This window comes from Hippichthys cyanospilos, chromosome 16 (assembly GCF_059441005.1).
Source record: "Hippichthys cyanospilos isolate Australia breed blue-spotted pipefish chromosome 16, RoL_Hcya_1.0, whole genome shotgun sequence".
Classification (NCBI taxonomy): domain Eukaryota; kingdom Metazoa; phylum Chordata; class Actinopteri; order Syngnathiformes; family Syngnathidae; genus Hippichthys; species Hippichthys cyanospilos.
This window is the reverse complement of record NC_142384.1, coordinates 18090922-18118474: the sequence shown is the minus strand read 5'-3', so window position 1 is coordinate 18118474 and position 27553 is coordinate 18090922. Positions and strand designations below refer to the sequence as shown.

Genomic DNA, 27553 nt, shown 5'->3' with positions numbered 1-27553 from the left:
GTGCCAAGACGTAGCAAGAGTTTCAAAGATTACAATTATGAAACTGAATATTTTAAATCAAATCGCAAGCAAAATCCTTCAGATATTTTGGTTTATTAATTTCGAAACAGTTTCTGGATTTATTCGATCAAATCCGGCTTTCTTTTCCAAACAAAAGTTGGGACACCCCTGCGGGTTCTGGCGTCGTACGGCAACGCTCACATGGCGCGAGCCACGCCACACGTGCGCGCACATGCTAGGCGTCCAGAACAATGACAAGGATGGAGATGCCTCTCCTCTCCCTCCCCCACCTGAGCCTGCGGCGTGTGGGTTTTGCTTCTCAGCAGGGACGACGCGTCGGAGGAGGTGCGAGCGGCGGCGCGCTATGAATTTCAATTGGAACTCTGGCGTGCCCGCGAGCGCGGCCGTAAAACTCCGGAGAGGCCGGCGCCAGAGAGCTCGGCCCGACACCTGACGGCGCCGCGGCGATGAACGGCCCCCGGCTTTAACCCCTCCCCCTCCCAGCTTAATCCCGCCCCCTCCCGCCTGCGACGCTATGACGGCCTCCCGACTTGACCGTGTAATCTGCGGCCGTCGGGTGTTTATAAATCGCTAAAATAGTCTCCGTCTGGTGATTTCCGGTGATTTAGCTCCTCCCCCTTCTGATAGGTGAATGGCATTGGAGAGTGTTTGTATTTTTATGTTTTGATGGCTTCCCTTCCGCGTATTACCGCAAACGTTTGATGGCGTCATTGAAAGCGCTAAAGCCGAGGCAAGCCGAGCTGCGCGCTAGACCCAATTCATCGACCGTCAAAGTTAACGAAGGAAGTCTTCGCCATCAAAGCCGTTGGAGCTTTGCGTATCAACTTTGCTCACAATATCCACAAGCCTTCGCTCCAGCGCAACCTTTAACCTTCAAAGAGCCGTTTTGACCCGTTTTCCGAAGAAAATACAGTACAGTATATGTATGCCCAAGCACTTCCCTTTTATGTGACGAACCGAACCGGTAACTGAATCGAGTTTTTTGGACTATAAACCGCACCGGATTATACACCGTAAAAACGAAATTGTTATTGTTGTTATGTAATATCAACTGGACCGGACTATAAGGCGCAGGTTGTAACTTCCATCGTGTCGTCTTCTGCCTCCCTTTGTTTTTTGGGAGATGGCCACCTGGTGGCTATCAAATTGTTTGAATTTTATATCGGTTGTCCCATTGTTTTTGTGAAGAAAGTGTGAGCTGACACGTTTGTAGCTAGGGCCAACCCTAACGAAGAAAAAGAGGGGTGGACATCATGCGTATACAAAACGGAAGGAGATCTGCGAAGGTGCACATCTCCGTCCGCTCTCCTTGCGAGTAAAAAGGCTTCAAGTCCCTCGTCTTCCTTCCTCGTGTATTGTTTTGTTCTAGGTCGCCCGAACGAGACACAAATGCACTGCAGATAATGGATACGGGGTTCAAAGCATGAGAAAAAAAAGGAGTGGCTTATAGTCCAAAATGAATGGTACTTATGACGTTGCGCCGTCCTCGACTACTTCAGTCGATTTGCTACTAGCTTTTCTTCTCCGCCGAATACATAAGATAAACTTGTTGCTCTGTACCTGCAATGCGTGCGCATACATTTGTTGTAGTACGTGTGAAGCCTACCTAAACCAAATTGTCCTTCAGGGACTTGTAACGTATGTGTTTGTGTTTACACATCCACATCGCAGTGGATCTAATTACTCAAAAGGACGACATGCTTGAAGTAGCGTAATGAAGAGCCATTCGTCACCCGCGCCACTCTTTACACGCCCCCTTCATACTCAGGTCAAACAAGTCATATTTTATCCCCTTTTGGTTATCCTCGTTTGAGACTTTCGGCCGCGTCCTCCTGGCGCGCCGCGTTCGGCATCCAGCCCGTTTCCGGCGAGGATTCGGCTAATAATCCCCGCGGATTTCCGCAGGTCGGCCACGTCGAGATTGAATGCGGGACAACGAATTGTTTCGTGAGCGGGGGTAACAAAAGGAATGAAAAGGCTGCCTGATAGATTTATTTTGCTCCTCACGTTTCGCAAAGCTTTGGGGGCGTTGACCCCCCGCCGGCCTTTGAAAAATGTCTCTCTGTAGAATTATATGATTAAAGTGACGCAATTTCCACAATGACACCTCAAACGCGCATTGAAAAATAAAGGATGAGGACAAGTTTGTAGATGGAAACGTTGCTGGAGTCCATGATGGAAGTCTGAATTTATGCATGTAAGTCGACCTTTTGGATTCAATTACCGTAATTCTTCTAAAAAATAAAAACATCAAAACAAAACAAAGACCAAAAAGAATGTCTGCGTCCGATAAACTTTAACTTAAAAATACCTTTTTTTTGTTTTAATTTGACAATATTCGTGGAAGGTTGATTTTCAGGTCCCCTGATAATTGGCTACATGGTTACGGTTTCATGTCACAATACACAGTGCCATTACTTGTATTATGACTTCTGTCATGTTTGTCATTATGCCAGTGCGCCACCCAGCGTCCAAAACTACGCACTTTTTGATTCGGTTTCATTTCCTTTGCACTTCACCGTACTCCTTGAAAAAAAGTTGGACAACCACATATTTTGATAGAGGCATAACACTTGCAGTCGCATCGCCATTTGCAGGAAATTGGGACCAGGCGGGCAATGAACGTCACTAATAACTAACGTGGTATTCAAGTCGCAAACCACGATTTGATCGTTTTGGTCCACTTGGGAAGAGCTTTGCCTTCTTGTGACCCCTGAGCTAAAATGTGGACACCTCTGGTGTAAACAGTCAGCTTGTGTCTATTCTTTGCATTCTGTAAAGACTCATTAACGTTGACTCTCAAACAGTTTTTCGTCCAATCCTACGGTACGCCCAATTTACGAAGTTGGTTATTCTGGGCCAGTCAATGTAAGCTTTTTTTTTCGACCTTAACCAAGCCTTCGGCGTCGGGATCGATCAGTCCGCCGGATTGTATTATGGATTGCAGCTGCTGCGTTCTTTTCAGCCGCCACAAGTGGCGGCGCCGACCCTTCGGGATCGGCGGGAAGCGCTCAGGTCCCGACAAGTGCCTCTCGGCCATCGACGAGCTGCTCCCGCCGTTTACAATGACTCATCGATCTACTCCTGACCGCGGCGCCTCGCCGACGCGGGTCCCCCCCGGCGACTTCCAGCAACAGTTTGCGCGCACCTTTGCGCACGCCCGGCGGGACGCCCGAGTCCCCGCGGAGGTCCCGAGCTTTTGCGTTCAAACGTCCAGACGATCTCCGCGGGGCTCGAGAGCACTTTGGGAAGCGCGTCTGTTTGAAAGAAGCGCAAATGAAAAAGCGCTTACCTGCGTCGGCGATCCGCATCCAGCCCGGAACTGTCGGCGCTCATTCCTGTCCTTGATCCTCCTCTTTTCCCCTTTCCGTCGCCCCCGCCCCCCCCCCTTCTTCTTCTTTCCCCCCTTCCTCCCCCTGCACTTGTTTGAGTCTATTTCAGTAGCAGCAACAGAGGAGCCCGCTGCGACGGCGGCATGCTTTCCAGCACTTTGGCAGAAGGTCACATTATCACTGGCTGCTGAGGAAAAGGAGGGGCGGAGGTGGGGGTGCGATGATGCGGCGTGATGGAGCGATATCAGAGCGCGCAAATTAACACATGGTGGCTCTTCACACTTTTGGCTAAATGTTCCGCTCGGGAAGGTGAGACATTTGGATTCCGGGAAAAACGTCCCAGGGTGCTTCGAGCGAGCGAAAGCGTTTATTTTGAAGACGCTCGGCCACCTGAGGGAGAAGAAGAATAATCCCGGTCCCGGCAGGGGATGGAAGCCCGGCAGGGAAACGAGCCTCCGAAGGACCGTCGGAAACTTAGCGGAACAAATCCCCCTCCGAGCGGTACTCCATCTCGGCGTGGGGACACCTGTCCTTCTGAGGCTGATCCTTCAGGGTGACCCCGGTCTTCTTCTCCCCCCGGCCTCCCCTCCTCACCCTCGCCTGGCATTCCGGCTCCATCAAAGCCCGGGCAGATGGCGCCGGCGCGGGGGACAGATGCGAGCGAGACCAGCGTCCGACTTTGGAAAATTCCTTTCAGGTGATTTTTGGGGGGGGCTCACTCACTCACTCGTTCACTCACTTCCCGTCCCGCGTTTGGTCCCTCGCCCCCGTCCCGGCTGCGTCCGGCGTCCGGCGTCGGCGGGTCTCTCGCCGCTAATCCTGACTGCAACGCGGCGTGTCACAGGAAAGGCTTGTGAGCTCTAATGATTATGTAGTAAGGATTTATCCTTGGCCCTCCCTCCACTCCGTTGGGCTCCCTCCTCCCTCCTGGACACTCTGCAACTACACGGACACTTTTTGATTTTGCTCCCCTCCCGTCGCCGTCTAATGCGTCATCACAATCTCTTAGTGGCGTTCTGCTACAGGTCTCGCTGTAGCTCACATCAACAGGTTTGCCCTTGACTCGCTCTCTCTGGGAATCGCTCCCCTGGCGGGCGCCGGCGATCCGTCAGTCAAGGTTGGGGGGAGGTAACCGGACTTCTTTTGTCCGGGCTTTTGGGACCGTCGAGTGAAGGATTCCGGATTTTGACCCTCAAGTTGTGTGCGATCGATGGCAGGCCGGGATTAATGACCGAAGTCTGGTCGGGGATCGCGCGAAGTGCGATCCATCCGTCAAGGTTGGGGGGAGACAACTGCACTTCTTCTGGACGGGCCGTTGGAAGTGTCTGGCGAAGAATCCCAGATTTTGACCCTTAAAACGGGCGCGGTCGTCGGCGGGCCGGGATTGACGACCGAAAGCAAAGGTCCGGTTAGGGATCGCGACTTTCTCCCTCTGCGTCGGTGATTCGTCCGTCAAGGACGGGGGGAGGTAACCGGACTTCTTCTGTCTGGGCCAATGGACGCGTCTGCCGAAGAATCCCGGGTTTTAAACCTCAAGGTGGATGCAGTCGTTGGCGGGCCGGGATTATCGACAAAGCAAATGTCTGGTTTGGGATCATGTATTATTTGAAGCACTTAATATGATAGTCCATGACGGTCCTGAAGTCAAGAGTCAAATGGTCTAACACAGTTGGCTGGAAGCCTGAACGATCGTCATGGTCGTGAACGTTCTTCAACAGTTGAGTGATTTTCTGCAGAGCATCCAGTGGCCTCAATTCACACTCCAAACTTCTCCAAACTGAAATCCGATTGGCCAAATTGGTCCACATACGCGTGCTTATGTGACACGGTTAGGAATACTGTAAATTCCCACCGTTTCAAGGAGGAAACATTGAAATTATGATTGAAAACGGACCGGAGCAAAGTCCTTCGGCAGCTCACGTGAGACGGGACACTTCTCCCCTCTCTGGGCCAAGGTGCCAATTTGGGCTTTTCCATTTAAGACGGAAAACAAACGCTGGCTAAGTGATTCTCTCCCGGGTTCCACAAGGACTCGTTCCGTCTCCAAATGTCGTTAAGCCGCTTGTCTTCATAAGTGCAGGAGTTGGCGGCGTTCCAGCGTTTGGCCATCTTTGACAAAAATGATGACTAAAGGGAATTTCATCATGCTTCAAACAGCAGAGGACATCGGGTTCTGCTTGGGATCCTTCCGAGCCACTTTGAGGGTGTTGCGTGGATTTACGAGTAAACAAGAAAAATTAAAATATTTTGATGTGCAGAGCCGCCACCAATTTGCAGATCGGTTTTTACCAAATTCAACTGCAGACTTTAAACATCATCAAACGTGCTTCAAATGTTCAAGCAACTCACCATTATTGAAGTTGTAGGCTCGTCACCTGTCTCTTGACCGGGCCTTTCCCCTTTGTTTCGGCAAACATTTGCAAAGGGGTTGCTTGGAAAATCTGCTTCTAAAAGGAGTCCCTCACTGAACCCCTGGTTTATAGGACGCCTCCATACTTTTGGCCTTCATTAAAAAAAAAAAAAAAGTACATCTTATATTACGGTGCATTACATAAAGTTTTCAAAATGTAGCTGCTCTCAAAGTTCACAGGATAAACAGCTGCCTGGAAAATGTGATGGTAATCCCCCTGACATTTGCTACCTGGTAATTGTCATTGTGCCATTCTGTCACGCGCACCCAACGCATCAATCCTCATTACTCGATTCACCTTGAGCGACCTTGCGGCACTTGGAGTTTTGACTCAGCACAATGTGTCAAGTCGTAGCGAAAGGTCGCACAGGTATTTTCAGACAATACGCCGGCGCTTCTTTTCTGCCTTTTTTTTTTTAAACCACAGAGGACCAGAACCTTTGGGTTTGTCGCCTCTGGTAGGCCGCCGTGGCTTGAGCAGCCTCTACGGTTTGTTTGAGGAACTTCATCATCTGTTTGCAGAGGTGAAACAAATGTTCACACATTTACTTGGGCTTTACTTGAGAGTGTATAAAAAAGCAAATATTGATTCAACTGCTTTGCTAAAGTAAGAAAAAAAAAAGGTTATAGATTGTGGCCAGAATGATCAATAATAGAGACGAGAGACAAAGAACTCAACCTGAGTCAAACGCCATTGATAAAAGAAGGCTTTCACTTGAACTCGTTCAATCACAAAGACATATTTTTACAATTTTATTTTTTCTCTGTTTCAGCACTTTAGTACATTATTACTCCGGTCCTTTCGTTCTTGAAATTATCAATTACCGAGGAACTTGATTACCAAAAGTACTGTTTGCTTTAGTACCTAAAGTAATTGACTTTAGGTAATAAGTACTAAAATAATCCACTACATCAGTACTTTAGTAGCTAATTACTCTAGTCCTTCAGTTCGCGAAGTAATGATTTACTTTGATACTTGATTACTGAAAGTATTGATAGTTTAAGTACCAAAAGTAATTGATTACTGTAGGACCTTGTTACACAAAGTAATCAATTACTTTAAGTATAAAGTACTGAAGGAATGGATTATTTTATGCAAATATAATCGATCAGGTACAATTAGGTACAAAATTACTTAGGTAATCATATTAGTACTCAATTACGTGAAGTAACTGACAACGTTAGTTCTTGCATCATTTTTTTACTAGACATTATTAGGTGAAAGACCTGAAAAAAAAGTCCAGAAGTACCCGGGAGTGAATATGATTAAAATGAAAATATTAAGGTAAAAATACCTGTTTGGGATCGAATGAGTAAAAAAGTACATTCCTAAACATAAAACGAGGGCGCTGTTTCGACACTTCAGGGTTTTTTTTTTTTTTTGCGCGTCATTGTCAGCCTCGTGACTCTCGTCGGTCTGGCCGCGTCTTGCGTTTTGCGTAATGTCAAAACCCAAAGACAATTTCAAACTGTAGCGGAGCAGGAAAAGCCATTAATCTTCATTTTGCCGCCGCGGATGAATCCCGGGCGGGGCGGGGCGGGCCGAGGACCGTCTCCCACCGGCGGAGGGACGCGACGCGGCGCGATCAATGCGGCTCACGTGGCGCATCCGCAGGGGAGCCGTAATATACGTCCGCAAAATCGACGGCTTGCCGAGCTCGTCCGTCCCAGACCTGATCAATCAGGCCCTTGCTGCTTCAAAATAAAATTTTCGGCGGGAAAAAATACATCTTATGATTTTGTCAAGAAGAATTTTGCCAACGCGACGAAAACAAATTGGCTGAAAAATTCTTGAAAAAAAAAAACGTAAGTTGCAGTGTGCAACTGAGCAAATTCCAAGGTAAGGATTTATTGCGACTATAAATATCTGCCTGTAGGGGGAGCCGATGAACCTCTTTGGGACGGGACCCGCGTCACAATTTGATGTATGCTCCGCCCATACAAGAAGATTTTTTTGGAAGAAGGCGCCCACCCATCTGTACTGTACAGTAGCGGTTCCGAAATGGTTGTACGCGGAAGTGAGATTTGAACAGGGATTTTGCACAAAACCAATTGAATTTCATGCTGTGACAGGAATGGCACATCTTTTCAAATTGTGAGAACATTAATTGGAACACGAACCCACTTATTACTAGCAAAACGTTGTGTGCCTGGAGCTTTGCGACTCAAACTTGGACTCGGACCTTTGTGACTGGGATTGGATTTGGACTGGGATCTTTTGTGACTAGGGCTTAACTTGGACTGGGATCTTTTGTGACTGGGCTTGCGTTGGACTTGGACCATTGCGACACGGACTTGAACATGACGCAGACCTGGACATTTGTGACCCTGGCTCGACTTGGACCCGGACCTCCGTGACTCTGACTTAACTTGGTCCCGGACCTTAGTGACTCTGACTTGGACGCAGACCTCTGTTACTCCGACCTGAACCTGGACCTTTGTGACTCCGACTTGATCTGAACCAAGACCTGACTCAAATCTCTGGGACTTTGACGTGACTTGTTTTTACTCTTTTACCCTAACGCCGCGGTCCCAAACGATCGCCGTGCCAATGGACCGGATCGCTGCCTGGTTTCGAAAACATCGTAACGCTAGCGTTTGCGGACGATCGGTCGGGCGTCGCAACCTGCGAGTCTCGGGTCCGCGCAGGTGGGCCGATGGGGGAGGAAGTAACACATGCGAGCGGCGCTGGCAGAAGGGAAGTGGAGAGGCGGGCATATGCTCTCCCCTCTGTGGCCCGGCCTTCCCGTCGCCTCTCTGGACAGGGAAAAAAAAAAAAAAAAATCTGTCCAAGAATGAAACCTTCTGCTCGGCGGCGGCCTTTGCAAACGCCGCGGCTCTTTTTGATCTGGGTTTGCCCGCAGCTATTTTCAGAGGCGCTCCCGTGACAGAGGCGGCGAAGAAAGAAAGGGAAAAAAAAAAAGGCCAGGTAAAAGGCCAAAATTGGCCGCCGTACGTCCCGCGAGGGAGGCTGAATTTATCCCGCTCGTCGAGCACTCTCATCTCCAAACTTGCGGGATGATTGTTGACAATTTCAGACGAGGCGGTTTTTATTTGAGAAAAAAGAAAGGATCCCGTTTCCTTTCATTTCTGGACGCGACCGACGAAAGGTTTAAGGCAGTCTTGTCAAGGTCAGTCTCGCTCTGGAGACAGGTCTGAAGACCACTTTTTAAGGGTCCGGTTTTAGCCTGGAAGGCATTGGTACTCGGTCTTGTCTCTGGACGTTTGTGGCCTTGGGATTTTTGATCAAGACCGGATCAAGACCGCCGCTGTTACTATCATGGCTGATACTGCTGCTGCGATCAGAAAGAAATTGTCAAATTTGCCCTATCTGAAAAAAAAATTGCTAAGAATTTGTTTTGCGACAACTGTTGTCGAAAAGAAAATGTACTGATTTGTCTTTGACGGATGCAGTTTTGCTCTGGACATCCAAAAGCCTTGGTACGGTGTCGGTATTAACATCCAAAAGTTTAAGCGTTGTCTCTGAATCGACTTCCAAAAGTCTTAGTCTTGTCTCCTTCTTGAGCTCTAAAGTTTTTGGTCTTGTCTTGGACTAGACCGCCAAAAGTCTTGACCTTGTCTCGGTCTTAACCATTAACAGTCTCGGGCTTGTCTCGGCCTCTTGAGCTCGACCTCCAAAAGTCTTGGTCTTGTGTCTGTCTTGTCCTCTAAAAGTCTCGGTCCTGAATCCTTGTCGACCTCCAAAAATCTTGGTCTTGTCTCGACCTCCAAAAGTCTTGGTCTTGTGTCCGTCTTGACCTCTAAAAGTCTCGGTCCTGAATCCATGTCGACCTCCAAAAATCTTGGTCTTGCCTCGCCTCCAAAAGTCTTGGTCTTGTGTCCGTCTTGACCTCTAAAAGTCTCGGTCCTGAATCCATGTCGACCTCAAAAATCCTGATCTTTTCTCGACCTCCAAAAGTCTTGGTCTTGTCTCGAACTCGACCTCCAAAAGTCTTGATCTTTGATGTTTAATGAGTTTTCGGTTGTTTGAAGGCAATCTATTTCGAGTGCAGCCTCGAAGAGGACGCTCTCCAAAAGCGCGTAGAGGGCGCCCTCTACAGGTCACATCGGCCAAGCCGGCGCTTTTTGCTTGAAGGAGCGCAAATGGAAAACGAGGCGAGGTGTCACCAGCGACGCGCGCTTGATTTTGGCCGCTCTCCCGCCGCGGCAGCCGGGCCGGCTTTGTAATCCTCAGGGTGAAGAAAGAAAAATGGATTTGGAGGGCGTAAACAACACTTGCTAAGCTGCCCTAAAGCGACATGCGGGGCGGACTCCCGGCCCGTATGCGAGCGTGCAAACCGGCGCTCCAAATCGCTCTCTTGTCATGCGAACAAAAGGCAGCGGAAGCTCACCGAAAGCTCATTTCATTTCTCACGAAATCTTGATCGCGATCGGACAAAATCTTGTGGCTTTTGGAGACGCACGAGGTCAGGGATGGCTGTCAAACTCAACTTTACGGCATACATTGGTTGTTTCATTTTCCAATAATTTGTTCGTAATTTGAAAAGGAAATGTTATGACTTGTTCATTATGCATTTTTTAGAGCAGTGGTTCTCAAAGTGGGGTCTGCGGCCTAACTGCAGGGGCTCCGTGAAATAATTTGGGTCTTTTGGAACTGATCTTGTACAGTTACGGATGTGTGCCTTGTTCGGCTTAGTCTGTTCTTAGCGCCGCCTCTGGCCGCTGTTGGTAGTGCATCTGTTTCGATGCATAGAAAGAAGCCATTGGAACATCTAGGTCCTCGGAAGGACAGAACCTTGGCTTACTATTTAAAAAAAGTATATATATACATATATATATATAGATTTGTAGTGCTTAATATGACAAACAGTTTAGCATGTCGTCTCTGTCAGCACCAAGGTCAAAGTTGAAACGTCAGCAGGGGGGCGTCACCCGGCCGCCAAAGGTGCCCTCCGCAATTTGGGAGGCTGCCGGAATGTTTCCTGGCAAGGGCCGGCGCTCCCCGCCCCCGCCGGGTCTCCAGAGGCCCCGGACAACAGACGGGTCGCAGCCGAGCCGAGATTCAAATCCGGTGTGCAGATGGACACCGGCGACGGCGCCGCTAAATCCTGCGCCGCTTGGCAACGAGGCCGCACGGAAGAGAAGCATCATCCGCATCTTCTTGTCTGATCCGTATTTACAAATGCATGCTTATGTCATGGAAATTTGTGATGAAAATCCACATTTTGGACAGAGATGTCCATTTTAGGACAAAAAAGCCCTTCCGGTCCTTGTGGCGGTATTTTCAACATTTTTTGGCTCCATTTTTTTCATATCGTGGGATGGCACACTCCTTGGCGTGATAACTAAGCGGTCGTGCCATGTTGAACTTTGCCGCGTTGTCACCGTCCGGGTGTAATTTCAGCTCCCTAGTGTTTTCTTTCATTGCTTTTGTTTCGATGCCAAAATCAAAGATTGAAGAAAATAGCGCACATGGCTTAAAGGAGTGGCGCCAAACACATATGCTGCCCGATGGCAGGTCTGCGGCCCGGTACCGGTCCGTGGATCAACTGGTACTGGGCCGCACCTAAAAACAGGATGTTTGGAAACGGATTTAGTTTAGCTTTTACTCCTGGTTCTTCCCTTGGTATGTGGTGGCCAAGCTGTAGCTCCACCCCTGTCCCCCATTTATCATTTGACTCTTTGAGAGCTGAGGACGACTTTCGACCAGTTCGTTTTGGTCTTTAAATCAGATGGGATAGCCCACAGCTCGTTTGGACTCCGATGAGGACAAACAAGACCGTAGAACGCAAATAGACGCCCACGTTTGCCTTTTCTTGGCCTTTGTCACCCTCTCTTGTTCAATCGCGGTACTGCAGCCTCCAAATCGGAACCACGTACTGTGCATGAATTCATCTGAGCCCATCGTCGAACAGATCAAATCCTTTGCTCGACAAGCTTTTATACTCGTTACATGACTTTTTTCCCCCCCTCCGACAAAAGCGTTAAACCAGGAGTGTTTTAACGACTGCTGTAAGCAGTTAAAAAAAAAAAAAAAAAGTAGTCTCATTTGGAGTAATGGTTGCGATGTCGGTCGGGAAGCGGGCTGCAGATGGCGCTGAGCGGGCGCGGCAGATGGCGAAGCGGCGCGCTGATGGATGTTGTGGACGAGGAGACCTGCTGCTCTCACGCACGCGCACTCTCACCATGATGGATACCGACTAGGATGATTTATCAGCGGTGGTTTTTTTTTCTTCTTCATCCCCTCTCCATAATTTTTATTTTTCCATCCGTTTGTACTGAGGGGGGGAATCTAATCGCAGTTTCATCAATCAAGCGAGGGCTCATCAATTAAAATGTCGTCTTAATCAAAGTACAATTGCTGACTCGCGCACTTAAGTCCCGGATAATTCATCAAGTTTCATCCCAAAACTCTGGCCGAGTTTATGGTGCGAATTAAAAGTGGACTTGGCCAACAAAGAATATATTTCAAACAGTATCCGCGCTACTCAGGATCATATATTACTATCTTACATATCGATACTTAAGATTGAAAAAAAAATATGATTACCTACTACGTGCACAAGAGAAAAATCTAGAAATGATCCACAGAGTCAAAATAAACAAAAGTTTTCCTCAAGCCCCTCCATTAACATTTGCCATAAAACTATTTTTCATTTGGTTGTTTGCCTTTATTTTTCAAGTTTTAATCTAACGCTTTTAAAGCCGTGACAGGAATACAGTAGTAGATTTTTCTTTACAAATTAAGAGCAAAGTAATTGGATTATGAATCAACGTATTGCGAAATTTTCTTTCCATGCCACCTATGCAAAATATCTGTTTTTTAAAAGTTTAATCCTGATATGACCCAATGCTTGTAAATGCCTTGATAGGAATCCTCTGTACATTGTTTTTATCAAACCGAGAGCAAATTAATTGAACAAGAATCAATTTATTGCTCGTTTGTGTTCTAGCGACTCCTTCATAAACCGGATTTGCGTTTAACTTTTAATCTGACTTTTTAATGCCAGGACAGAAGCAATACATTTTTTTCTCAAACTAAGAGCAAATTAATTGAAAGATAAATTAATTTAGTGCTTATTTTAATATTTGTTGTATGCCTTTATTTTTGCCTCGAGATAACACTAACAATAATTGAGTTTGTTTTATTTTTTTTACTGACAGGAATAATAATTTAAAAAAAAACAATTAAAATTGCTTCCTTGAACTACATATCTATAACTACTATCTAAAACTGTAACTTAATACACAGTAAGTCACAATGCCATTGTTCCTTTCAATTATCATGACTGAAGTTTTAGGTAAATGAATAAATAAATAAAGTGGCCCAGCGAAGGAGCGCAGCGACAATTACGTAAGCGAGCGTGCTGTTGTTCACTCGATGGCCACCAGAGGCCGCTGTTTCCCGACATCATCCAAGCCCCAAAGTGGAAATCAATCATCTCGCTCTCATCTCATTCTTTTCTTTATCCCGCGGCTTCTCAAAGACTCTCATTTTGCCACAATTAATCCAATTAGCAGAATTTCAACCGCATGTCAAAACAGACAAATGGATAAGAAGATTTAGCGGCCTCCCTTTCCGATTTCTCTTCCTTCTCCGTCTTCTCCTGACTGCTACGCTTGGCCTTTGAGAACGCCCGCTCAGCTTTTTTTTTTCTTTTTTTTCCATCCTCCGGCAGTGGCGTCTGAGATTAATTACGGTCGTATAAATACTTGAGTGAACTGACAAGCAAACTGGGTTGTAACCGGGTCGGATCCGCTCGTAATTTGCCTCATGAATCATCCGCGTTCATTTCATTTGCTGCCAAAAAAAAAAGAAGAAAAAAAAAGGACACCGGGGAGTCAGGAATATTTGCGCCAGGCTTTTTTTTTCGTGTCGGCTGCTGATGTGATGATGTACGGCGTGGTGATCACGTGTTCTCGAGTTCTCCATAGAGACGCGAAAAAAAAGTCCACTAACTGTGACAAAAGCCGCAATGTCGTCGTTTCTTGCAAAGTTCTTCAAAACAATAGCGCTCCATCTTGAGAAACGAAACGGTCAAACTTATCAATTTTTGTTCTCATTTTCTCAAAATGGAAGCTTCAAATAAAAATGGTTGACTTCCTGATCCATTTCTATAGAAGACGGTATTCTTTATATATTCTTATTATTATACTAACAAATGTGATTTTTCGTTTATACCGCAGGCCACTGAAAAATGAATGGTGGACCACAAATGGCCACAGTTTGGACACCAATAGCTGAAGCCCTTTTCATGATCCCGTGAGAGCTAACGCGCTAAAGAAAAGATGCGGAGCTAGCTAAAGCGCTACATGACAGACAGCAGCAGACGCCGCCTTGAAGTAGACAAGTTTATTCATGGTCGTAATGAATGATGGTGATGATGATGATATTAATAATTACTCAGAATTATAATAATAATAATGTTAATGTGATAAATAGAACTCTTCATCTGAAGCACGGAAAGAGAAGCATACAGAAAGAGAAAGAAACAAAAACACAAGAAGAAGAAATACAAGGGAAGGCAGGAAGGGGGAGACTTTTTTTTTCAACCTTTCAATATATCCATTTAACATTTTTAAAACGTCTTTTTTTTACCTTGAACATTTACAAAACGCAGAAAGCGATAAAGTCTTTAAAAAATCCTTATAAATAAATCTGCTGTTTTTTGAACAAAATACACATTTTTTGGGGGGAGGAGGAAGTTTTTTTTTATGATAGGATGAGGTCGGGCACGGGGGCGGGGTTATTATGTACAGAACAGCAGGAGTACAAAATAGGACGTTAGGGGAGGGGGGGGGGGGGGGGGGGGGGCACACATACTTGGCCGGTGGATTCGGAGCGATCGTTTGGAGCTCCGTTTTTGTGGGTGAACGGGTAGCGGGCAAGGCGCCGCCCGGTGGAGCGGAGAGGAACAACCGCCGCTTTGTGCTCATCGAACGTCGGAAGCTGGCTCGCGTGGCTACGAAACAAACAAACAAAAAAAAGATCGGAAGACCGGTCGTCGTCACTGCGGTTATTTACAACTGTTACCATGCCGCAAAGCATCAAGGGAAGTAGAGTTTTTGTCCTCTTGAGCGCTGAAAGATGCTTTTGCTCTCCAGCCGAAAAAAAAACAAAACAACCGATGAAATCGAACTAAAAAGTTTACTAGCACAAAACGGTAAGTCTGGATTTAACATTTTACGACAAAATTGAAAATATACATTGTATGCTATGCTAATGGCTAAGATTTGAATTTCGGGATTTGGCGGCTACGGAATTGATAAAAAAAAAAGTATAAAAAAAATCAACAGTGAGAAGCCGTCATCATTTCATTTATGGATTTTTTTGTCATAAAACGTACATCAACACTTTTACCATTACAGCAGATTTGGAACTAGAAATCTACCCTATGCTAACAATTACATGTCATGGTTTAAGAGGCTACTGAATCGATGAACAAAAACAAACCCCAAGAATTAAAGCTTATTTACCACCTTAAATCTAATAACTACACGACTAAAATCACCAACATTAGTTCACTTCTACGACGTATATTTACATTCATCGGAGGCCGTACAACAAAAACTATCGCTAAAAAAAAATAGTATACTTTTTGCACGATAATATTAACAGTTACAGCAGGTAAGAAATTATACAGCTATGCATACAGTTAATGTGCATTCAGACTTATAAAAAAAGTAAAGCTGCTTTATCGTCTTACATTAAAAAAATATCATTCAAAAACCGACCAAAACAAAAAGACCAAAAAAAAAAATCTTTCCGCCATAAAACTGTACATTTACGAATGTAGTTGTGGTAAAAACGACCATTACGGTAGGTTTGAAAATATACATCTATGCTATGCTAACGGCTAAGATTTGGAATTCAGGTGTAGTTTCGAGAGGTTACAAAAAAAGGTTAAAGCTGCTTTATTCTTTTGATATTAAAGAAAAATACCAGTCAAAAACTGACCAATGAAAAGTTAAAAAAAAGAAAAACTTTCTGCCAAAAAAACCCGACGTTTACAAAGGTTTTCATGATAATAACGGCGATTACTGCAGATTTGAAAATACACATCTTTGCTATGCTAAAGGTTAACATTTAGAAATCAGGTGCAGTTCCCAAAAAAATGCTTGACTGTCTTACGTTAAATATTACTAGTCAAAAACTGACCAATGAAAATACACAAAAAAAACTTACATAAGTGATAATGGAGACCATGACTCCAGATTTGAAAATAACCGTCTAGGGCCTAGCCTAGACTCTAGGCTATGCTCATGGCTGTAATATGGATTTCAGGTTTAGTTTCAAGCGTTTAAAAAAAAAAATATTAAAGCTGCTTTATCGTCTTACGTTAAAAAAATACCAACCAGAAACTGACCAATGAAAACAGACAAAAAAACTTTCTGCACAAAAAAAAAACATTTAAAAAGGTTTTCGTGATACCGAGCATTAATGCAGATTTGAACACAGAAAAATATACATCTGGGCTATGCTAACTGCTAACATTTAGATTGTAGTTTAAAATGGTTGAAAAAAAACCCAAAAAACGTTAAAGCTGTTTTACCGTCTGAAATGTGAAATGATCCAACAGTGTGAAGCCATGCACGGGTTACGCGGCTTTATTTCCAAATTTTGCCTTCTACGCCAAATGGCTAGCTCTTAGCTTCACTGCCGTAAAACGGCACTTTTTAATGCTAATACTGCGCAACAATAATAGTCATACATGTCTTTGTATAAGCACCGGCATTAACATACTGGTAAATTTTTTTTAAAAATCTAATACATCTGCTACGAGAACAACTAGGCTAGCCTGACAAATTTTGAATTGGATCAAAAGTCGTTTGGTCTTTTTTTTTTGTTAAAAAAACCAAAACAAACAAAAAACAACACAGGTACATTTTTGCTAACAGTCTTGCTAACGTGTGCGCGTGAGTGACATCATGTGGCGGTTGAGGGTAGTGCATAGATTATCGGCGGGGGATGCGCATCGCGCCGGCGGCTGTTCATCTCCGCTCGGCCCTTCCGTCACGCCATTGGACGGCACACAGGAAGCGTTTGGACTGTACAAGAAGCGTAAAAGTGGGGGAGGGGCCCTGATTAGTTTGACGGACAGGAAGTTGAGCGCACGGCCGGAAGCCTCTGGAACACATCCCCGCGGTCGACTAGCACGAGTTCGTTGGTTGATTCGTTTGTTCCGTATTGCGGATTATTTCCAGCGTGAAGGGTGGAAAATTGGGAAATTTTCATCCAGAAACGCAAAACGATTCTGCGCGTGAAAATGTAACACAAATTTGAGGTCATTTGAGGTCATTTGAGGTAAAAATGGCAGAAAATTATAAAAAAAAATCACGTAGATCATTTCAAGTCGTTTTTACACTGATTTCTAGTGGGCAAAGTGTTGGCTAGGGTGGAAGCTCCTGGGGACCCCCGCCTTTCTGTAAAACGTCCATGGATTAGCATTAGCATTAGCATTAGCGAGCGCTTTCCTCCTGCCGGCTGCAGATCAAAGGACTCCGAGGCCGCGCGCTCAAATCCCACAAAGGACGGACGGGAGAAGGCGGAAATTGGAGGGAATTTATTCCAGGAGGAGGTGACGTCATTGAATGCGTTGGTGGGGGTGGGTGCGTTGGGGAGGGGGCGGGGGGGGGGGGGGGGGCACACAATCACCATCGCACGTTCAATCATATAACACATGATCACATGTTACAGTTAATATCAGGGGCATATTTAGAGGAGGGGGCGGGGCTAAGGGCGGGGTGGGGGCGAAGACTGAAATCTAAAGGGGGGGGTTGATGTGTCCGCCCCCTCTACTCCCTGACATCAGCACAGCCCATAGAATAGATATGTCTATATATTTATATACAGCAACCAAAAGAATCCACGCAGAGAAGAAAGAGTACATTCAAAGAACGCAACCGACATTCTCCGGTTTTCCGCACGCTGGACGGACGCTCCTCGTACGAAAGTTCGTCCTCCGCTAAAAAAAACACCCCCCGAGAAACACGCAAAATGGCAACCGGCGGGGGGGGGGGGGCGCGTCCACACGTACGCGGCCCGCGGCTTCAACCCCACGCGAAAGCCGAAAACCCAGGACAGGGAGAACCTTCGTGGAAATGGCGGCAAACTTTTCAGAAATTAGGACTTTAATGCGATTTTTTCATGAAAAAAAAACTTTGTTTTCATGGGGAAATTTGTTTCAAATTTGAAATAAAACAAAGGATTAGGTCAACATTTTTTTTACTGAATGTACTGTAGAGAAAAATAAACATTGTAAAGCTATAAAATTGGCAATTCATTTGGAAAACATTTGAGTATTTTTTGTAAAATTGAATAAATAAGAGACAAGAATTTTTTGTGTCATTTTTCAATTTTTTCAAGACAAATTATTTCTCCCCAAATTCTCTTGTAAAAAACGTTTCCGAGGAAAAAAAATAAACGGAAAGAAAATCTGGCTTTTTTTTCCAGAGAAAGTGTTAGTATTTTGGACAATTTGTAATTCTTTTTTTGTCCTTTAAAAACATGTTTTCAATTCATTTCACGATAGGTGGATTCATGATGTAATAAACAATAATAAAAAATGTTCTTTCATTTGAGAAAACAAGTGTTATATTTTTTGAGAGAAAGTTATACTAAACTATTAAAAAAAACTTCAGATGTATTTTTCAGAATTTGTTGAAGTATTTCAAAATCCGTTTATCAAGAAAAAAAACCCTTTTCTTCATTTTTTTCCCCAAAACCAAATAATTATGCATTATTTACAAAGAAAATTCCCATCAAAATGTTTTTCATTTTACAAAGGGGAACAAGAAGTTTAGTTGAGGAAAACAAATTGTTTTTTTGCGCGGTGGAAAGGAAGGCAGACTTTTGTGAAAATGTCAATTTTTAAGGCAGGAAAAGGTTTAAGTGTGTGTGTGTGTGTGTGTGCGTGTGCGGGGGGGGGGGTCGGCGAAAAAGAGCGTTTGGTTTGGGGCTAGCTTACGGCACGCGCGTACGTGTGGACGCGGCCCGGTCCTCATCGGTCGCCGTTTCTCCGCGTCTGTCGCCGCGGGGCGTCGTAAACCAAAGGGGGAGGGCGCGGGGAAAGGGAAGGGCGCTGCCGGCAGGAAGTGACATCACGACAGCGTCCGCAGGAAGGAAGTAAAGGAGGCGGGGGTCGTCCCTCCTCGGCCGCGCGGGGCCGCCTGTTCCCAACTCCGCCGCAAAACATAAAAAGACAGATTTGTACATATATATATTTATACGCCTTTATACACACACGTGACAAAAGTATAGAAAAATAAAATGTTTTATAATAACCGGACGCCTCTCATCTCAGCTTTTCTTTCTGTCTTTTTTTCCTGGCCGGCCGGCCGCCCCAAAAAAAGACGCTCGGTCCGTGGTGGGGAGGGGGAGGGGAGGGGAGGGGAGGGGAGGGGGCGGCCGTCGATGCCGCCGCCGCCGTTTTCTACGCAAAGGTTGCTCCGCCTCCTCTCGTCTGCGATGTCCAACTGTGCTGAGCGCCGCTTCCTCTCTTCCGACGTTTCCTATTTACTGCATACAACAAGCACAAAAAATCAGATATATATATATACCCACGTATATACGCAAACAAATACGCGTATATCAACAAGTACGCACGGTACAAGATATACTACATAGATGCATTCATACAAATTTACAGAAAACATACGCACAGTACACGCAAACTACATACACGCACGTATGTATACATTAATATATACAGTAAGTGTATATGCATGTATATATATATATTTCTGAAGCTATGTATACATGGTATTTACTGTTTACTGTTTACTGTTTTACTGCCGACATCTGCCGCCGAGCGTCCCCGAGCCGCGGACTCAAAGGCGCCACTGGAAACGGCTCAAACGGGGGAATCCATGCGCCCGTTGTCCCGGTTGAGCATTTTATGTTTATGTTTATAGAGAAAATATTCTGGGAATTTTTGAAAATACATTATACACACGTCACAACATATAGTATGTGCATAAAGGCATATTTATGCATACACAATGACACACAAATATACATACATATATAAATACATACACATGTATATATATATATATATATATATATATATATATATATATACACACAAAAATAAATATACATTACATACATAATCTTCAAATATTTTACAAAGGATTTTACAAACTTTTTTTAAACATCGTATGAGGGGGAAAACATTGAACCGACTTAAATTTGGACGACGTCAATGTCACGATGTATGTCATAGATTCAAAGTAACTTCGGAATTGCGAGCTACGTTAGCCGGCTAAGCTAAAATAAAGAAACAGTTGGCGACGACTTACGACTAACAGTATTTACTCTACCATCATCATAGGTTATAAAAAAATAGAACGTAATATTTAAGTGAAAATTTCAAACGTGAGTTAGCATCTTTAGCCGAGGTGAGCGCTAACAGCTAGCCGCTAGCTTTTAGGCGCGTTTGGTGATTTTTTTTAACTGAAACGAAAGATAATCATTGTCATCAGGGAAAAAACAATAAAGAAATATTTTTTTAGATACAAACCCAGTTCATGAATCGAAAAAAAAAAAAAAAAAAACATATGTAAATCCTGCCGATTAGCAGTCAAACAAAACGAGCATTTCGCGACGATGTTGAAAGACATCCGGCCAACTGCGACGACCGATTTATTCAAACACACAAGTGACTTTTTTTGCCATATTGACAACATAATATGAAGAAGAAAAGACAAAATACTTTTTGCGACTATGTTCTTGAACATAGCGTCATCCATCACTAGATATAGGAATACAATGATAGAAAATGTGTGTTACATGAAGCGTTTATGTACAAATGCTGCTAGCTTGCAGCTTGCTTTGCATATTTTTTGAAATACAAATCTTATTCATAAACGTTATTAGCTGCTCACAAATTAATGCGTGTCTGGTTGAGCCATCACAAAAAAAATGTATATATATATTTTTTTAGGCATAAAAATGCCTTGCAGGTAAATTTACACACTACATTGCCAACTACAGTTCAATCATTGAGAACAAACAACAAAAATGGAAGCAGTGAGAGTGTGAAAAAGGCGACGGTAGAAAAGTCTGCTGGAGGAGGGAGGAGCTTCACTGGGGGGAGGGGCTTCTTGATTTGTGGGGAGGGATTTTTTGTGTTTTTCAAGAGTTTGTTCTTTTTGTTGTTGTGTGTGTGTGTGAGAGTGTGTGTGTGTTCTTTGGCGTTTTAGTAGGGCGTGAAGCGACTGTAGCCTCCTCTGTAAAGGCTAGCCTGCAACATCAAAGATGAAAAAAGGACCAATCAGAATCCACGTCAGCACGGTTGCTTTTTTTTTTTTTTTTTTTTTTAAATATTCCCACTGCTTTTGTTCTCAAATTTCCTTCCGGTGGTCACACTTGAAAAAAAATGGCCGCCACAACGAAATTTGGCAAAAAAAACAAAAAAAAATCTTGTGAGATCTCGTCACATTTTTAAAAGGAAATTTTGTTCATTTTATTTCGATACTTTGAACTGATTTTCTCATATTTGTGTGGAGTTTCTTATGAGAAAAAGCAAGTGAAAGACGACACTTTCATTTTTTTTCTGACTTTTTGTTTCGTTTTTCCGGCTCATTTTTTTTGTCCCTTCTTTTGCTCATCCTTATTTTTGTGCTTTTTTTTGCTCTTCATTTTTTTACTTTATCTTTTCATTTAGTCTGACATTTTTTTAATTTGTTGCATTCTTTTTCTTTGGCTTTTCTTGTCTTCTTTTTAGTCTTCTTTCTTTCCTTTTTTCTTTCTTTTTTCACTGACTTTTTCCTGTTCACTTTTTTATCACAGTTTCCTTTTTCTTTTCCTCACACATAGTTTTATTTTTATGTTTCTTAGTTTTTTTATTTTCATTTTTCTGAGTTTGAGTCCTTTTCTTTGTGCCTTTCTTGTCTTTTTTTTTACTGGCTTTTTTCATCCTATTTTTTCGCTTCAAATCTCCAACATTTTTCCTTTCCTCCTTGTTTTTGTCCGTTTTTTTCCGCTCGAGTGTGCCTTTTTCCCTCTCGTAATTCTTTTATTTCTTTTCTTTGGTTCTTTTTGGCACAGGAAGAGGCGAGGCGTTCGTGGAGTTTTATCGGCGGACGCCTTTCATGTAGGGGAAAAAAAATGGCGGGATCTTCCAGGAGCGCTGCGGGACCTCAGCCCCAAGTCAGGCTCATATTATCTAGGACACACACATTCACGCAGAAAAAAGTCTTCAAAGGCTCATTTTACCGTGTGAAACTTTCAGGTCCAGAATTTTTGCAACCTAAGAATAATTCGCTATTATTATCATTATTATTATAATAGAAGATTTGACTAAAAAAAAAGATGCGATTCATTATCCGTAATTAAAAATCAAGTCTTGTTTGCCGACGTCCACGCGTACCGTACGCGGTAAAGCGTACACATTGGCGGGGGGATTTTTAGTCGGGATTAGCGCGTCATGGAAGGAAATTTGAAAGATAAAAGTGGGGGTGAAAAAAAAAAAGCATATGAGCAGCACATTTTTAATTAATTCAATGGAAAGAATAAAAAAGATGTCGTAATTAATGAAAGCTTTTAGCTAGCAGCTGCACCGGGAAACCAGACGCTTTTTCGCACGCCGCCGATCACCGACCAAAAAAAAAAAAAAAAAATCAAAACACCGCTCCTGCACACCATTTTTTTTTTCAAGCCGTCAACTTGGTTGGATGAGCTCGCCACAAGCCAACGGAGAAAGTCTCCACTTTTTGAAAGGAATAGTTTTGTTGTTGTTTTTCATCTTTGATGTTTGAGGATAGCTGCAAACTAGCTAAAAACAGACATTAAGCCTTCCAGCTTTGCTCAACACGCCGCAGCCAAAGAGCAAAAAAGGACCAAGAAAAACCACGCCGGTTTTTATTGGTGTGTGTATGTGCATGTTGATGTGTGCGCACCCTCAAAACAGATTGGCTTTAAATGGAACATTTGTTAAAACTTCAAAATAAAAGTCTGATCAGGCGATTGCATTGTTGTTCGTGTGTTTTTCGGTGTTTATTTGGAAGTTGGCTCACAGTATGTCGCGCACCGGCGGCACGTTAGGTTAAAATGTCGATTTGACTTTGGTTAATGTAACCATCTAGATTGTTTATTTTTTTCACGACCAATCTGTTTTTAGAGTGTGTAACGTGTTTGCCCTCGTGCGCACCTGTGCGTGTGTGTTTTTGCGGGTGGTGCGGAGACACACAAAGACAAGGGGTTTGGGGGTACGTTCGAGGCGCTTACCATGGTTCCCACGCTGTACGTGGCGGCGGGGCCGATCGTGTGGTGGTAGGGGTCGGCCGTTGCATAGACTCTGCCGTAGCTGCGAAAGAGAGAGCGGCGAGAGTGCTTAAAGGTCAGCTGGGAAAGATGACAAATTCAGATTTTCATATGTTTTGGAATACATACACCTACCGGATGCGTTTTCATCTTCTATTAATATGCCGGCTTGCCCGCAAATGAGACATTTTTTGCATTTGTGTTTACAGCGTTCTTTCACTTTTCATCTCGACTTTCATTCACACTTCCCACCAAGAATCTACACTGTCGACCTTATAAATGTATTACAAACATATTCACATAAAAAGACATATGTAACATAGCACTTTGGGCTGTCGAGTCTGATGTCGTGTTGTTGGCGCGTCATGAGCCCTTTAGCGCGTCATGAGCCCTTTAGCGTCATGAGCCCTTTAGCAATGATGTAACACAGGAAGCACTTTGCATGACCCCCCAAAAAAATGTAAGTAAATTTACATGCTCAAAATAATGAAATTAATAAGTACTATTGATTCCCGGATGACTGGAAATGTAAAATAAAAACGTACACATTAAACGCCCTAAAAAGGCGTCCCTCTTTACGCTCGTCACCAACACAGCAGCACCATCTCAAGGCAAACAAGTGAACTGCATTCCTATTGTCAACTGCTACAATTAATATGACTATTTTAAAGGCTTTATGAGTATTTGTATTATTCGTTCCATGATATATTTGGATTATTAAACAGTAATGTAAATCTAATATGTACTTGTTACCAATGTTTACGCATTTTTATAATGAAATATTCTTTTCAAGGGTTTTCTACTTACGAAAGATTCACGTGTCGAAATTACTGCCGGGACGAATGAATTTCCTAAGTACCACCGTATCGGAAGACGTGAGGGCGCACGATTCAAAGCACAAATTCACAATTTGGATTTAGTGATTACGCCGCTAACGACTTTGTAATTCGAGTTTCTCTCGGTTTTTCAAAGAAAAACCTTTCAATCTCGGCCTCCTGAAATTATCGAGAGGAAGGCGAGCGGCCCGTCCCCGTCGGGCCGCGGAAAGACGGGATAAAACGCGGCGCCGCGGCACCGGCGACCGCAGACAAAAGACGAGCCAGAGAAAACACGGTCGCGGCCGAGGGGGTGCGCCCGCCCCCCCCGGCTTTTCATCATCGGCGGTTCGGAACTAATCCTCGCGATTTCCCCAGCAGGCGGGACAAGATGCCTATTTATTTATTTACTCGCCGTGTTTCCTCCTCCCGGTCTGCGGCGAGAAGATAAGACGGGCGAGGAGCGAGGGCGGCAAATCAAGCAAAGCGAAACGGGGCGAGCCGTCCTCGAGGAGACCACTTCCGGACCGGCGGCCGGCGGCCGGCCCTTTAAGAGCGTCGGGAGTGAAGGTCGGCCGGTCGCCCGGGCTATCGGGAGGCCGCGCCGCTCCTCTTATCTTCCCGTTTGGCCCCTCGAGGCCGCCCGCGCTAGAATGGATCTCACGGGAGTGAGTGCGAGGGGGCGGGGCCACAACATGTTGGAGAAAACTCCTGGCCGCGAAGATTGGGTCACCACTCGCTTCACGTAAAATCCCTATAAGACGCTCCTTCGAAAATCAAAAAGCGGTTATTAATCCGGCGCCCGATTCGCTGATTATATAATCATCGGAAAGTATGATATTGTCATATTTTCTGCACTATACGGCACACTAGATGATAAGGCTCACCATCAGAAACGGCCTATTTCATATATACTAGGCACCGCATTATAAGACGCTTTTATTTTGAAGGTCTTTTTCAAAAGCGTAGTCACGACGACACTCAACCTGTTCTCTGTCACGTTTTATTTTTTTATATAAGCGGCAAGTGGGCAGGAAAGGTTTTCAGTCCATCAAGCGGAGCGCTCATCAATGTCATTCAGCAACATTTACCGTATCGTATATACGTTCTCCATACGCCCATAAAAGGGCGGTGGGCATGTTGTGTATTCAGCGCGCTAGGAGATCTGTGAACTGTGTAAATCTCTGTCCGTTCTCCTCGTGAGTAAAAAGAATCCAAGCCCCTTGTCTTCCTTCTGCGCTTTTAAATGTCCCAGGTTGCCGGAACCCGACACACACATTATTGATTTACCGAGTTGTGGATCGGTAAAAAATACAGAAAAGGAGCAAGTCTTAAAAAGGAGGAGGAGAAGAAGAAGAAGCAAGTCCCTCAGAAAAGGAGGCGTAAGTCCAAAAGAAAAGGAAATTTAGTGGATTAGTAATCGTAGGAGGATAAGCCGAAGAAGAAATGAATTCCTCTGGAAATCCCGCAGAAGATGTCCACGAAGAAGAAGAAGAAGAAGCAAATCCCAGAGAAGAAGGTGGAGGAAATGACATGAACGTGAGGTCTTAAGCGGAAGCAAGTACGTACCTGTGGCTAGAAAGCAAAGCGTGGAGAGTCTCTGTCCTGGAATAAAATATTCCCGCTCCCGACTTTCGTTTTGAGAATCGCCCCATGTTTTTGTGCTTCACATAAAAAACAAAATACGGTACAGCAAACTGAATGCGGAGCCTCAAACCCTAATAAAGAAAAAAAAAGAAGAAAAGTGGGTTTTAAGGAGTACTCCTTGATGGAAGATAAACGATCAACATGTTATGTTCGTGGTCGTTTGAAGCAGCAAATGACACAAACCAAGCCAGTCGTCCAGAACAAGAACATGAAAGCAGCGGGAAAAGTCTACAGAAAATTGAAAGGGCAAGAAAAAAAAAAAGCAGCAGCCACACTCGCGTCCAATTTGTGATTTCCGCTTCCTCGCCTGATAAAAGTTGACATGCAGGATATGATCTTCATCCTCTCAGGTGCAAACACACAGACACGCGCACACACTTTCCTTATCGGAAAACACACTCGGGAAATCGTTCACACGGCGCATTCAGAACTTGAGCCTTCACCCACATCAGCTCAAATCCGGCAAGGTTACTTTTTTTCCGTTCGCTTCGGAAAAGTCCGGAGAGCAAGTCGCTCACGTTCCCTTGGCGGAATGGTTTCGGGAAAACGGATTCTCGCACGTCCCTGATTTTGTCCGACCTTCCGAACGAAAACCGCTTTGACTTTCACCTTGTTGCCGTCAAATTACGAGTTTGGATCATTTTCAAATTCCGCTTTTGAAAAATAAAATGTGAGAGGTTTGAAAAAGCGCTCACCTGTCGCTGTAGGCGGCGGTGGTAGCGGGCTGGGCGAATCTGTACGCTGCGTATCCACCCTGGAAAAAAAAAAACAACAAAACAAGAAACATTTGTCATTCTTTAGCGCTAACGTTTCTAGTAGGACAAAGGAAACAAACGATAAAAAACTATTAAAATGGTAACCGTTTAAAGAAAATTGCATGAAATGTAAAAAAAAAAATATGTAAAACATTCCCCCCAAAATAATATTCTAAATAATTCAAAGTATTCTTAGTGGACTTGTGGTCAGGGACTAGGATGTGAATTGGACTCCTGGTCAGGGACTACAGATCTGACTTGGACTTCGACCTGGACGTTCATCCAAGACTTGGGACTTGACTTGGATTTCTAACCTAAACACTTAGACGTGGACATGAATTGGAATATTGGGACAAACCATCGAGACTCGACTTGGAACCTAAAGTCTTGACTTGGACTTGTGGGTCCAAGACTCGAGACTTGGCGCGGATCGGGGCCTTGAGACTAGCGGCCGCCTCTGCCGCGACGCCGCGCTGATCGGTCGAACGTTTGACCGAGCACCTGAATCGCTGGCGTTTTGAGAGGCGAGAGGGACCCGCTGCATTATTAAACATCCTTTTTCTTTCCTCGACACGCCGCCGGCTGGCCAATCGAGTAAGACGGCGGCGGCGGGGCGCGGTGACGGCGGGGGAGTGTTCATTGGCAGAGCGCGGAAGGAATTAAGGAGCTCATTGTTGGGGCGCCGAGCTAACTCGGAGAAAAATGAAGCCGCCCAACTTCTTTCTATTAGCTGCCGCCCATCTGGGTCCTGCGCAGCGCTCAGGTGCCGTTTAATAATGCAGCGAGCGTGCGTTTTCCAGGCGACGGAAAATTCAGGTCGGAGGTTCACGCCGAGCCTCCTCCCCGGCTTTCCCTTTGGGTTTGTTTGTTTTTCCCGCAGGGTACAGGAAGTAGCGGGCGGATGACTTCCTGCGGGACGGCCACGCCTCGGGACTGATTACAAGTGCAGGCGCCGCCGCAAACCCCGGGCCATAAATCACCGCCGCCCGCGTTGTCAAACGGTGCACACAACAGCGCAGCACATTTGTTATTGTGTCGCGGCGGGCGTGCGCCAGGTGTGCACGTGCACACGCATTAGCATAAGTGACATATGCGGGGGAGATTTGCGCTAATTTGTTAGCGGGTCAGCAAAGGGAGACGCCTGCTTGCCCATCACGATGACGGTCGGTGGGATTGCTACCGATGTGATGGAGGGTGGCTTAATGGCCGATCGGGTTAACCCCTTCACTGCCATATATTGGGGTTTAACTCTTTCGTTCCTGTTCGAGTTGTTAAAGATCCATATTCGTTTTCAAACGGGCTGGCGGCGAATGAGTTACTGGTGGCGATAAATAACTTGACCA

The 27553-nt window shown here is 44.8% G+C and overlaps 2 protein-coding genes across 11 annotated transcripts in view; both read right to left on the bottom strand.

The window, feature by feature from the left end:
- Window positions 1–3396, bottom strand: part of grin2ca (glutamate receptor, ionotropic, N-methyl D-aspartate 2Ca) — a 36313-nt gene extending 32917 nt beyond the window's left edge. The window contains exon 1 of the mRNA XM_088437437.1: window positions 3314–3396. The gene's annotated coding sequence lies outside the window, so the exon portion shown is untranslated. The remainder of the gene's footprint in view (window positions 1–3313) is intronic.
- Window positions 3397–14062: 10666 nt separating this feature from the next.
- LOC148411135 (RNA binding protein fox-1 homolog 3-like) overlaps window positions 14063–27553 on the bottom strand; it is a 237994-nt gene continuing 224503 nt past the window's right edge. For 9 of the 10 annotated variants that reach the window (XM_088438129.1, XM_088438130.1, XM_088438126.1 and 6 more), the window contains 3 exons: window positions 26151–26209; window positions 22958–23036; window positions 19855–20972 (listed from right to left, as the gene is read on the bottom strand). In XM_088438129.1, coding sequence (XP_088294255.1) covers window positions 20928–20972; window positions 22958–23036; window positions 26151–26209 — 183 coding nt within the window. In that variant the 3' untranslated portion in view covers window positions 19855–20927. Of the gene's footprint in view, window positions 19244–19854; window positions 20973–22957; window positions 23037–26150; window positions 26210–27553 lie in introns of those variants that run through there. The other variant, XM_088438127.1, reaches the window with a different exon arrangement.